Below are 13469 nucleotides of genomic sequence, written 5' to 3'. Positions count from 1 at the left end.
ATGGCTCCCGGACGAGAGATCACGATATCCGGTTTCCGGAGTCCGGCGGAGGTGTGAAGATGGCGCTCCCTCTGTACATGCCACCCCTTGGCACGCAGGGAAGTGGACAGGTGCTTCGCTACGTTGTCGTGTCTCCTATGTCTGGCGGCGTTGGTAGTCGGGCAGTGTTGGACAGCATGGGGGAGGGTCTCTGATGCCCGGCATCCGAGACGGCACTGGTGATCCTGGTCCGGGCGGCCCCTGGACATCCGGGCTCTCGTGGGAACGGCATTGATCCGGACCTTGATAGAGTCAATGTAGTCGCGGCCGGTCATCAGAGTCGTTCCATCAGACACCCAGGAGTGTGTGTAAGGAACCGCAGGTGCGTCTCGAAGCCCCTGCCCGTCGATGGAGGCGTAGAGTGACCGGGCCCAGTAGGTCCGGACTTGCTGCGCAGTAGCAAGCAGGCGCTCGTTCAATGTTGAGGCTCGGCGGGCCCAGGCCAGCTCGTTCCGAATAGGTGGTAGAGAGCACGCCTCCCTGGCGGCTGTCCAAGAAGACCCAGACATACGCTGTAGCCGGGCAAGGCGAAGTCTAGGGATCTGCGTAGATAAGGCGGGAACTCCAAGTCCGCCGTCCCGGTGGGAGGCATGAAAGAAAGAAAGCGGATTAGTCTTACTGCCGCCTATCACTCGTCTTTGAACGAATTGCATTTCAAAAACATGGTGGGTGCACACTTGGCCGTGCTTTGTGTCATTTAGCTATTGAGAACGTTTATTCACCCGAAAACGACGGGGGGATACACACATTCCTCCCTGAGATGGCAGGGAGTCACCATTACATGCATTCACCGAGTCCGCAATTATGCAGGACACAAAACATTAGCTTGGCGCGTGGTCGCGGCCGCACTTGTAGTCGCGCTTTTAAAGGCGCGCCATGCGTAGACCGTCCCTTCAATGGTCTTCACAGAGGCCAACTTCATGTGCCGGAGACCAAGGCCCAGATGCTTGAGGGCCACCAGTGACTCCGAGGCCCAGACGCCCCGGAAATTGAGGGTTGCGGATGTAAACATCACCGGTGTCCAGGGCTCAGCCGAAGCTCGAAGAAGTTCGGCAATTTCCGAGGAGTCGTAGACGGCGGCCTTGGACCGGTGCAGGGAATTGAGGCTACGTCCGCAACCCACCACCTGGACATCGATGACCCAGATGGCTCCCGGACGAGAGATCACGATGTCCGGTTTCCGGAGTCCGGCGGAGGTGTGAAGATGGCGCTCCCTCTGTACATGCCACCCCTTGGCACGCAGGGAAGTGGACAGGTGCTTCGCTACGTTGTCGTGTCTCCTATGTCTGGCGGCGTTGGTAGTCGGGCAGTGTTGGACAGCATGGGGGAGGGTCTCTGATGCCCGGCATCCGAGACGGCACTGGTGATCCTGGTCCGGGCGGCCCCTGGACATCCGGGCTCTCGTGGGAACGGCATTGATCCGGACCTTGATAGAGTCAATGTAGTCGCGGCCGGTCATCAGAGTCGTTCCATCAGACACCCAGGAGTGTGTGTAAGGAACCGCTGGTGCGTCTCGAAGCTCCTGCCCGTCGATGGAGGCGTAGAGTGACCGGGCCCAGTAGGTCCGGACTTGCTGCGCAGTAGCAAGCAGGCGCTCGTTCAATGTTGAGGCTCGGCGGGCCCAGGCCAGCTCGTTCCGAATAGGTGGTAGAGAGCACGCCTCCCTGGCGGCTGTCCAAGAAGACCCAGACATACGCTGTAGCCGGGCAAGGCGAAGTCTAGGGATCTGCGTAGATAAGGCGGGAACTCCAAGTCCGCCGTCCCGGTGGGAGGCATGAAAGAAAGAAAGCGGATTAGTCTTACTGCCGCCTATCACTCGTCTTTGAACGGATTGTATTTCAAAAACATGGTGGGTGCACACTTGGCCGTGCTTTGTGTCATTTAGCTACCGAAAGCAGATTATTCTTACTGTCGCCTATCACTCGTCTTTGAACGGATTGCATTTCAAAAGCATGGTGGGTGTGACACTTGGCCGTGCTTTGTGTCATTTAGCTACCGAAAGCAGATTATTCTTACTGCCGGTTTTCACTCGTCTTTGAACAGATTGCATTTCAAAAACACGGTGGGTGTCATACTTGGCCGTGCTTTGTGTCATTTAGCCACCGAAAGCAGATTATTCTTACTGCCGCCTATCACTCGTCTTTGAACGGATTGTATTTCAGAAACAAGGTAGGTGTCATACTTGGGCGTGCTTTGTGTCATTTAGCTACCGAAAACAGATTATTCTTAGTGCCGCCTAGCACCCGTCTTTGAACGGATCGTATTTCAGAAACATGGTGGGTGTCATACTTGGCCGTGCTTTGTGTCATTTAGCTACCGAAGGCAGATTATTCTTAGTGCCGCCTATCGCTCGTCTTTGAACGGATTGTATTTCAGAAACATGGTGGGTGAAATACTTGGCCGTGCTTTGCGTCATTTAGCTATTCTGAACTTTTATTCGCATAAAAGCATTTCTCCAATAAGGGCGGAGTCCCCAAAATACCGGTTACGGGCCAAGGCCACAGCATAACATGCAATGCAGCGCAGAATGTGATACATGCAAAACGCGTACATATTAATAGTCTTGTCTTCCAGCTTGTGCTTCTCTTGAATCTTCAAACTTCAGAAGCTCTCTGATGTTCTTTAGTCTACATCAGACCCGGTCCTCTTCACCAACGCGACGAGTGGTAGCATTCTTAAAGGCCCGCCATGCTCGCACAGTTCCCTCGAGGGCCTTGACAGTAGCGATCCGGAGTTGCCCTTTGTTAGTCCGAGGGATAGTAGGGCTGCAGGTGATTCTTAAGACCAAATTCTCCGGAAGGAAACCGTCGCAGAGGTGAAGGAGACCCCAGACTCTGAAGAGGAAGGAGATGGGGCCCGGAGCAGATCCACAATCTCAGGTGTATTATACACGTCGGACTTCTCCCGGTGGAGGGTGTTCAGCGCACGACCACAGCCAACCACGTGAACGTCGATGACACAGACGCCGCCTCGACCATAGCAAATGAGATCCGGCTTCCGCAGACCCCTGGACGTGGCTAGATGACGCTCTCGTTGCACGGGAAAGCCCCTCTTCCGGAGACAGGAGGTCAAGAAGATGGCGATGGCATCATGGCGACGGTGCCGGGACCCATTGGAAGTGGGGCAATGCTGGACCGCATGCGCCAGGGTCTCCGCAGCAGCACAACCAGCCCGGCAGCGACGATCCTCTTCCGGGCGGCCTCTAGTGAAACGGGACTTAGTTGGAATGGCGTTCCCCCGAACCTTTACGACATCGATGTAGTCCCTCCCTGAGAGAAGAGAGGACACATCCGTCACCCAGGAGTGGACCGTCGGGACTGCCGCAGCACCACGAAGACCCCGGCCGTCAACGCAGGTGTACAGCTTGTTGGCCCAGTAAGAGCGGACCAGCTGTGCCGTCTTCAACAGCCTCCCATCCCACGCCGACGCCCTCCTGGCTCATAAGCACTCCCAACGAATGGGGGGCAGACGATATACCTCGGTGGCAACCGACCAGGTCGACCAGGCCATCCCTTCCAGGCGAGCGAGACGCAGCCGAGGGACCTGCGTCATAAGGGCCGGCACACCAAGACCCCCATCTCGGTGAGATGCATGGTAAAATGGAATGGGGGTGTCCAAGGGGAGCTTCAGCCATCGACGAATGAAGGACCGAGCGACGACGTCCAGCTCGTTGAGAAGGCGTAGCGGTGAGCCACCCAGAACAAGGCGGTGCAGCAGACGGGGCAGGATGAAACTTCGTAGGAGTACCATACGCTGCTGGGGCTTCAGGGGAGCAGATGTAACCTTCGCCAGCAGGGAGCGGAGCTCATCAATTGGCGCCGGAGGACGGTGACCAGATGTGTTTAAGGCCCAACAAGGTAGCGCCACTCAGCTGCCGTGGACGAAGCGGGGATGCGACCTCCCTGCAAGACGAAGTCCAGGGAACGCACCACACACTTCTTGTCTCTACCAGACGCGACAAGGGACAGTGTCCGACACTTCATGATGTTGAACACCAAGCCACGGTGTGAGAGATACGCTTCCGCACGATCCAGGAGCTCCTAGGGGCCCACCTCAGATGAAGCAAACAGGACCAGATCATCTGCAAACGCCATGCAGTTGACAGACGACGTAGTCCCCAGAGGGAACCCCACATGCGAGGGCAGGCTCTGCAGTAGACCATCCAAGACGTAATAGAAGAGATCAGGGCTCAATGGGTCACCCTGCCGAACCCCACATGATGGGGAAATACGTCGCTGGAACCCTCCCGCCGCCAGTGTATTCGCCGATGAAGAATAGAGCCGCTCCAAATATCTGATGAAGGAACCAGGAAGGCCTGTTCGTCGCGCCGCCGCTAGTAGGGAGCCGAAGGATACTGAATCGAAGGCTTTCTTCAAGTCCAAGGTCGCCATGAACAGAGAGCGGTACCGACGGTGCGCCTCCTTAATAACAGAGTGCAAAAGAAATACATTTTCGGCGCACCCATCGACAGAGGAGAAGGCCCGTTGCTGCTCACTGAAGGGGCAGGCTACCCTCAGGCGGTTAGCCAAGGCTCGGTGGCAAAGGCGTAGTAGTACAGACGAGATGGTGACGGGCCTGTAATCTCCGGGACCAGCAGGATGGGACACTTCTGGAAAGAAGATGGTCCGTGCTTCGTGCAGATAAGCGGGACGTCGCCAGCCAGGAGGAACAGATTGATGATGATCACCAGGTATGGAACAGGAACTGCTTTCAATTGTGACGATGTAACCCCATCAGGGCCAGGCGCAGAGTTTCCATCAGGGAAGGCCGCACGCACCTCATCCTCAGAAAAGGGCTCAAGAACCTCCGGAGCCACGGCCTGCGGGGCAGTCTCCAAGGGCTCAGAGAAGTCCGGCTCGCCTGGAACCATTATGCTTGTCCAGAAATCGAGGAAGTCCACAGGATCCCCAGGAGGTTCCTTGGGAGGGCCGTCCAGCACCAAGCGCGCACATGCACGACGATTCCTCCGATAGAGATCCTGTGTTCTCGCAAACTCCATGCGGCGATGCATGCGGCGCGTGATCCTCATGGTAGGCTGTCGTCTCGGGGGTCCACCAGCTCGCACAGGCTGCGGAGGCAGAAGGTCAAACAGGAACATCTCCAGTCTGGGCAAGAAGGCCACTGAGTCCATCGCTAGATCCACAATGGCCCGAAGGGAGGCTTGACGAGGACCAACCCCAAGTCGAGGAAGGTAGGTCGTCAGGAACGAACGTAGGGCCTCCAGCGGAGTTGGAGAGCCTTGGCCTCGCGTCAGATCAAATATTGGCTCCGCTTCAGCTCCAAGATCCCCGGGGCGGGAGTTCGTCGCTGGTTCCAATACAGCGGCACTAGAGGAGACATCCGAACAGGCGGATGGAGACACAGAGGACACTTCCGACAGAGCACCAGATAAGCCTGCAGAAGCCAGCGATCCAGGACTGTGAAGACCCAGGGACGAAGATACAGGATGATGAGGACCCGAAGAGGATACAGCTGGAGCAGTTGAGGTGGGTGAAGAAGACAACCGACGGCCGGTTCCGGGAGACGATACAGGAGGCAGGGCTTGAGACGCTCTTCCTGAAGGAGTCCACATCGAAGATCTGCTCGGGGTCACAGCACGGGGAGATCCAGTAGTCAGCGTAGCAAGAGCGGCTTCCACCCGCGCTCGATGCTCCCTCATGCGCCGTATACCCTTTATCCCTTCAATGGGAAAAGGCATCCACGAGGGCCATGTTCATGAAACGTTGTCCTGTCAGTGAGAGCTCTGCCTCCTTGTAGGAAAGCAGCTGCTTCTCCTCCTCACTCCAGCAGGTTCGAACCCTACTAGTCACCACCGCCTGGTCTGCTTCGGCGGGGTGGGTCCTCCGCATGTGTTGGCCAAGCCCTTGAGCTGTGGTGAACACTCTCAAACAGTCTTGAATTGAGCATTGATGTACACTCTCTGAAGGACATGAATGTCTTAACGTCGGCAGAGTCACTGCCTCCCGAGATGGTAAACTTGCAGCTGAGGTACTGGGCACCACAAAATCGATCCCTGGATGCATCCAATTATGATGAGCTCTAAGGCCCTGCACCGACTTACACAGTCTACCACATATGGGGCATGGTATCGATGAGTTAGTTGTGGTTAACACCAAAGAAACACCAACACATAGGCGCCGACTGCGGGGGGGCGCGGGGGCCCTTGCCCCCCCGGAACATGAACTAGGGGGGCGCCGCCTCCCCCGGGAAATCCCGCTAAGAGACTGACACCAACCTTTGGGGCTCGGAGCGCCCGGGTCAAAAGAGCGAAGAGGCACCAACCCCAAAAATGCATCTTGCAATTTGTAAAATATGTATCCGCCCACCATACTCATTATCACAGTAGAAGGTGAGGCGAAGAAACACAGAGGATGACACAACACATTGCCTGAATTTCGCCCAAAGCAATCAGATCAATGAAACGAAAGCAGTCGAAGAGGTACCTGCAGCTGCCAGTGAGGTGCAACGGTAGAATCTTCGGAACGCATATCCGTTGGGAGCTGGTTCAACTCCTGCTGGTCCATTTCATTGACCATATTCATAATATTGCGCGCATTTCGGGTCAAACACCGAGGATTCAATGCATTTTGTTTCTTTTGCACTCAGTTTTCAAAGGCGTAACGCCTTCAGTTGTGCACATGTTCACTGTTTACGTTCTCTGTTTTTCTTTTTTTTTTCTGTTCTTCCTTCCTCTTATTTCTATACCAGTTCTGCATCCATCATAAGATCCCGCAAGGGTGTGTGATTAGTTTTGTGTTCTTCATTTTTCTTTTCTTTCCTTCTTTTTGTTTTCTTTTGCTTTCTTTTTTCTTTTCCTTTTTTGTCTTCCCCTTTCACTTTTTTTTTAATAACACGCCGACATCCATCTGGCTTACCTTTCTTCTTTTTTTCTTAATAAACATATCCCCCCACCCCACCCCCGCCAGAGTACTGATTTCGCGGTGCGTCCTTGCCCCCCCTGGGAAAATGAAAACTCTCCGCCTCTGCACCAACACTAGGATCAACTTGATCCATCCTTGAGTCATGGGCAGCTTGACCCTGCCCAGCATCAAACATCAAAGAAGCAGCACCCTGATCTACTTGATCAAGTCCCGAAACGGCATCTTCTCGATCCCGTCCAGTGTGGGCCAAACGCACATGCTGTGCAAGACCACGCGCAGTCCTGAAGGACCTCTCACATTCAGCGCAAACCACCATGGTTCCAGCCCGAAACCAACTGGCTGTTGGACCCTCAACCACGGCGGTGGTGGGGTAGGACACAAGGATTGCAAACGCGCCAACAGGGGAGCACCGCAGAGCAAGATACGGCGCAGAAGACGTCACCACCTCTACCTCAACCGGCTTTAGCCACCTGATACACAAGATAACAGGGCCCGGGGGACACCACGTGGAGGTACCGGTCAGGAATTGGTCCCCCAACGTACTGCCGCCTATGACTCGTCTTTGAACGGATTGCATTTCAAAAACATGGTTAGTGTCATACTTGGCCGTGCTTTGTGTCATTTAGCTATTTTTTATTAAATCTTGTCTTAACATGAGAAGACATACCCAAAAGAACCTACCCCCAAAAAGAAATTACAAACAGGGGGTAAAGACACCGCGTGCCGAAGGGGCCCGCACCTCCTTCACCGGTGGGGGACCACCGAGGTCATTCGTCCAAAGACCTTATAACACCCAGTGCTCCCCTGGAGCGAGATAATCGAAATCATACAAATATCTCTTTTACTAAGTCCCATGTCTAGGAGCGTATCTGCACTGGCACGGGCCCAGATTCCCCGAAAGGATAAAGGTATACTGGAGACTTCGGGGTCTGGGCCGTCACCACGCACATGGTCGAAGATGTCGGGCCTACTATATTTAAGGACCTTATGTCCGTGAGCTAGTTCGAGGGCAATGCCCGTGCCCACTACTTGGGCGTCGATCACAAGAGACCGGTAGGTCCTCTTCGCCACGATGTCGGACTGTAAAGTACCCTCAGCCACTCGGATGACAGGCTCTACAGTCGTATGCCACCCTAGCTCCTGCAACCTCGTGTTTACGTAGCGGGCGATGGTATCATGGCGCCGCGTCCGCGCTCCATGTGTCCTGTGTCAGGTCTGTAGTATGTGGGCAAGGGTTTCTTGTGACTGGCAGCCCGCGCGGCACTGTTTCTCTGAGTCAACTCCTCTACCAGACCTGGTTCGACAGGGCAGGGCGTTTACACGTACTTTAACAGCGTCTATGAACTGTCCCAAGATCTACTCCAGTCCCAAGATCCTCGCGCGTTGGAGGGTAGGGATGCTGATACGTACGGAGGGGATTCCCAGGAAGCCGCCCGCCACTGGCGCGTGGAAAAAAGCCACGGGGACATCATGTGGAAGCTTTATCCAGCGACGAACGGCGGCCCTGATGTTAACGTCCAGTCTTTCCAAAAGTTCACGGGACCAATATCCTAACACCAGCCGGTGGTACAGTCTAGGCAGCAAGTAGTAACGCAAGATGACCAAGCATTGCTGCGGCTTTAGCAGAGACCTCTGTACACGTTGGAGCAGGTTAGATAACTCCAGGGTCGGGGGTGCTGGACGACCTGCTAGGGTAAATGTCAACCCTAGATACTTCCATGTGAAATCTGGTCCAGCGGCGGTCACGCTCTGGCCTGCTACCTTGAATATAGCCGCGGAATCCACTTTCATCTTCTTCTATTTTCCGGCATATACCATGGCCACTGTAATTTTCTTCGCGGGGTTAATGTTCAGGCCCCGCGCCGCCAGGTAGGTGGTAGCTTCCTGAAGGCGATGCTGAAGCCCGACAGGGGAGGACGCGACGAGGATGAGGTCGTCGGCGAAGGCCATCGCATCCAGCGCCGACTCCCCCACCCTGAGCCCAGTGCCGCCGCCGCCCTTCCTGAGAAATCCATCTAACACCAGGTTAAAAAGTAACGGCGAGAGGGGGTCACCCTAGCGGACTCCTGTTGTTGGTTGCACAAGTCGTGTAGAAGCTCCGATCCGCATCAGCGTGGGGGCATCTCTGTAGAGGTCTCTTATGTATGCGACGAAGTCCGGAGATAAACCTGCTTCAGTCGCCGCCATAAAAATTGCTTCCCTGGTAACCCGATCGAAAGCCTTGGCCAGGTCAGTTACGGCCAAGAACAAGGATTTCCCCGTCGACTTCGCCTCTGCTATGATGGTCCTAAGCAGGGTAATATTTTCGGCACAGCTGTCTACAGGGATAAATGCCCGCTGCCGAAAGTCGAGGTTGAGATGTAAGGACAGTCTTCAGGCGAGGATCCGATGATACAGCCTTAGAATGACCGAGGTGATGGTAATCGGTCTAAAGTCCGTGGGCAGGGAAGCATCAGCCTTCTTGGGGACGAATGTTGTCCGCGCGTTCCTTAGACATTTGGAACTCCGCCCACGACTATCAACAAGTTGAATAAAACCCCGAGCACGGTCATCGGCACCGCCCGCAGACTCCTCGCCGTCAAATTGTCTGGGCCAGGGGCTGAGTTGAGTGACGGCATGTTGGTCTTAATCTCCTGCGCTGTGACCAGGTATAGCAGGTGGCAGGTCGGGGCTCCAGGTTTACGGGTGGCCTCAGGGAGCGATGATGGCACTCATTGATGGCACCTAGTCGCTGGATGACAGTTTGAAGCCACTCATCCCAAGCTATGAGGCAGAGGTTGTCACCTCCCTCTGCCGGACCTCCATGTTGCTGGATAACAGGGGGAAGCCACTCGCCCCCAACCCTTGATGAGAGGTTACGGAAAGAGATTCATGGTTACTCCCGCCGTTTATCGAAAGCAGATTATTCTTACTGCCGCCTATCACTCGTCTTTGAACGGAATGTATTTCAGAAACATGGTGGATGTCATACTTGGCCGTGCTTTGTGTCATTTAGCTACCGAAAGCAGATTATTCTTACTGCCGCCTATCACTCGTCTTTGAACGGATTGTATTTCAGAAACACGGTGGGTGTGATGCTTGGCCGTGCTTTGTGTCATTTAGCTACCGAAAGCAGATTATTCTTACTGCCGCCTATCACTCGTCTTTGAACGGAATGTATTTCAGAAACATGGTGGGTGTCATACTTGCCCGTACTTTGTGTCATTGAGCTAGGAACTTTTATTGCATACACAATAAATCATTATCTCTTTACACGGGAGATTGACCTCTCAATGGTGACCGCTGGTGCCCCTCATGGACGAAAAGAAACATTTTATTGAGCCTAGGGCCACCAGCAGACATATGTGCGAGATCTGTTGCTTAACTAGGCCTAAATTCTTCAAAAAACGCACAGTACCTCTATCTATACAACCGCTCTCGTTGAGTGCTACGGGCTCGTGGTAAACTTCTTCACAATCTGTTATCCTCTCGATTTTCTCGTTGAAGCTTGCCGTATCGTATTTCCTGCGTTTTTCTTCACTGAAGGCTGCCAGAGGTCGGTAATCCCCTCGGACCTGGACGTCAGCGACCACGGCCACTCCACGAGCATAGATTATAAGGTCAGGACGGAATACCTCATCTTCCACCATGACCCGTGGTTCCCGCAGTACTTGTAGCCCAAGTTTCGTCGCCGTATGCTGTAGGTACTTGACCACTCCGTCGTGACGGGCCACGCGTGCTCCATGAGTCTTCGGGCACGCTTGTACTACATGGGCCAGGGTCTCTGCGGAAAGACAGCCAGCCGAGCACCTAGTATTTTTGCAGCGGCCTCTGGCACATCTCATGCGGGTGGGGAGAGCATGAATCCTGTGGCGCACCAGATTCACCCATTCCGCTGCCGATAGGAATCTGGGTGGGTTGAACACCCAGGAAGGAGGGGGGCTGCTGGAGGCTTCGCTCAAACCCTTACCATCGGTTGTTGCTAGCAGACGAGCTCGCCAGTGGTTTAGCTGGTCGGCCTTGGTGGTGAGGCTGGATCCCCCCTGCTGCAATGCTCCCTGTAGTCTGGCCAGTTCCCTGGTGTATGCCGGCGAGGTTGCCAGGGCCTGCAGGAACTCATCATCTTGGCGAGCCGCCAGCCGGGCAAGCCTGTCCAACCGCATCCTCGGAACCGCCAGGGCAAAACATGGTATCCCTAGGCCGCCGCTCCTGATGTTGCTATAAAAATAAGCACTCGGCACATCGTGAGGTAGGTGCAGGAATTGTTTGAGATATCTTCTAATTTCACGGTCACATTTTTGCAGTAGCTGGATATTCAGTTCCGCAAGGGTCCAGCCGTAAACGTAGCGCGGTAGTAGGTAGTACACCAATATTATCAGTTTTTGGTGTGGTTTTAGCGGGGAACAACGAAGAGATTCTAAGTGAGAAGCAGCCAACGTTCTGTCCGTCGTAACATTCCCGAATGCATCGATACATACACCCAGGTAGCTGAGTTTGTCCACTATAGATAATGTTGGTAGGGGGTCTTGCCCGATAAGATACTCGTGCAGGGTGATCTTTACTAACTTCTGCTGACCCGATGGAAGCAGCGTCCACGTGGCACATTTTGATGTGTTAATATGTAACCCATGTGCACAGGAAAACAGAGTGAACATGTCGAGTACATGTTGGATACCTTGGGGGGTTTCTGCCAGCAGGATAACATCGTCAGCAAATGCTAACGCTCCCGGCCGCGTTCCATTAACTTCTGGGCCGGTTTGGCGACTCAATGCAGACACAAACTCGTCGATTATCAGATTAAATAGTAAGGGGGATAGTGGGTCTCCTTGGCGTACGCCTTTCAGTGGTCTGATGATCCTTTCCACTTTTCCCCTTTGAAGTACAGTTGAGGTGTTGTTGTAAAAATTTCCAAGATATTCGACGAGGTACGGGTCGACACCGCGTGTGCGCAGGGCTCGGAAGATTACGTTAAACGGGACACTATCGAATGCTCGTCTGAAATCGATAGAGGCAAGGGCCAGCCCTTTACATTCTTTACGGGCCTGTTTAATAATATGTCTTAGCAGGATAACGTTTTCGAATGTCCCGTCGGTTGGTCTGAAAGCCCTTTGCTGGTGGTTCAACGTCACGAAACCACGAAGTTTATTGTCCAGGATCTTATGGAAAGTCCGAACCAACATGCTGGCTATGGTGATAGGTCGATAATGAGAGGGATCCGAACTTACATCTTTCTTTGGAAGGAAGATCGTTCGCGCAGGGAGGGAGGTAGCTTGCCCTGAAGCAGAAATAGATTGTAGAGTGCGGCCAGATCCTCACAGGGGATACGGCGAGATCCTCTCCTGTTATACCATCTGCTCCAGGACACGACTTCATGCCGGAAACCACTCTCCGCACCTCTTCAGCCGTCACTTGATCCAGCTGCATTATGGTTCCGGGTAGGGGTGTGGCCTCCATCAGCATCGTTTCGAAGTGTCTGTTAGGATCTTCCCCCAGGCTTGCACGACTTCTTCCGGGCTGCCCTGAGTCTTTTTCCTCCCTTGTAATATTTCATTTGTTAGTCCTCTTTTGTCACAATGGAATAACATTTGATGCCTTGCGTACTCTCTCCTTCTCTCCCTTCGCCCAGAGGTATTTAGCCCTTGGTTATCCCAGTGGGTGGGGTGTTCCGGCCTAGGAGGCCTATGTTTCATGAGAGCTTGCAACCAGCGATCAAGGTCGGCATAGCTGAAGTCGTTACGCAAGGCATGATTCGTTATCCTCTTCGATTCTCTAGATCTTTCACGTGTAGTGACAATGGCACAATACTCACGAAGGGCATTCTGTAGTCGAGGTATTGTCCCTACTTCCTCGCTGGGAGTGCCCGATAGTGGGGCAGCAGAACATGTGGCCAGTGAGTCGACTCGTGAGTTGTATACCTCAGCATCGCTGACGTCCCCACCATCGAACAGGTCCCTGCTCTGGGTCTGTGTAGCCTCGAGACGATCTTCTAGTACGAAGTTGGCTATCTCCTCCGCCAGGTTCGAGAGCTCGATGGGATCTTCAGACCAACAACGCCTCCGGATGACTCCTGTTCGGTCTTCGGGCCCTATTCCCTCGTCCAGATCCGATGGAAGTTGGCCTCTAGGTATTTGCAAGGGTGATCCCTCTATCTGTCCTCTCGCTCTTTGATTGCCTAATATATTGCTTCCCGTAGCGTTAGCTCTGCTCGTACTAGGCAACGGAGATGCTGTACTCGCCTCCACAGCTCCTCTAGCGCTGTTAGCTTCCCTCCTCCTATTTTCCTCCATGCGCACCTCAGCCATGATGGCATGATATGCTGGCGATTTTCTTTTGTATCTTATTTGTTCGGATGTGCGCGTCGCAAACACTTCCGCTAGAGCCTGATTCATAAATTTAGGTGGCGATGGTTTCCCCATCAGCTCTATCTCTTTGGTCACCAATAGTATCAGTTCTTCTCTACTCCACCTCCTGTTAGTTCTCTCTTCAACGACATTTACATTCGCTACTTCTGGGGCACAGACTCTAAGATGTAAGGTAAGTTCCCTTTTCTTGTAGGTTCTATGGCAGTTA

The 13469-nt window shown here is 53.8% G+C and overlaps 1 protein-coding gene across 1 annotated transcript; it reads right to left on the bottom strand.

Annotated features, from left to right (window-relative positions):
- Window positions 1-4552: 4552 nt before the first annotated feature.
- On the bottom strand, window positions 4553-5698 carry LOC135375881 (uncharacterized). Its single transcript, XM_064608514.1, has one exon. The coding sequence runs from the start codon at window positions 5696-5698 to the stop codon at window positions 4553-4555; it is 1146 nt and encodes a 381-aa protein (XP_064464584.1).
- Between the last annotated feature and the right edge of the window lie 7771 nt (window positions 5699-13469).

This window comes from Ornithodoros turicata, unplaced genomic scaffold, assembly GCF_037126465.1.
Source record: "Ornithodoros turicata isolate Travis unplaced genomic scaffold, ASM3712646v1 ctg00000950.1, whole genome shotgun sequence".
NCBI lineage: Eukaryota > Metazoa > Arthropoda > Arachnida > Ixodida > Argasidae > Ornithodoros > Ornithodoros turicata.
The sequence above is the reverse complement of the archived record's forward strand: the minus strand, read 5'-3'. Positions and strand labels throughout refer to the sequence as shown.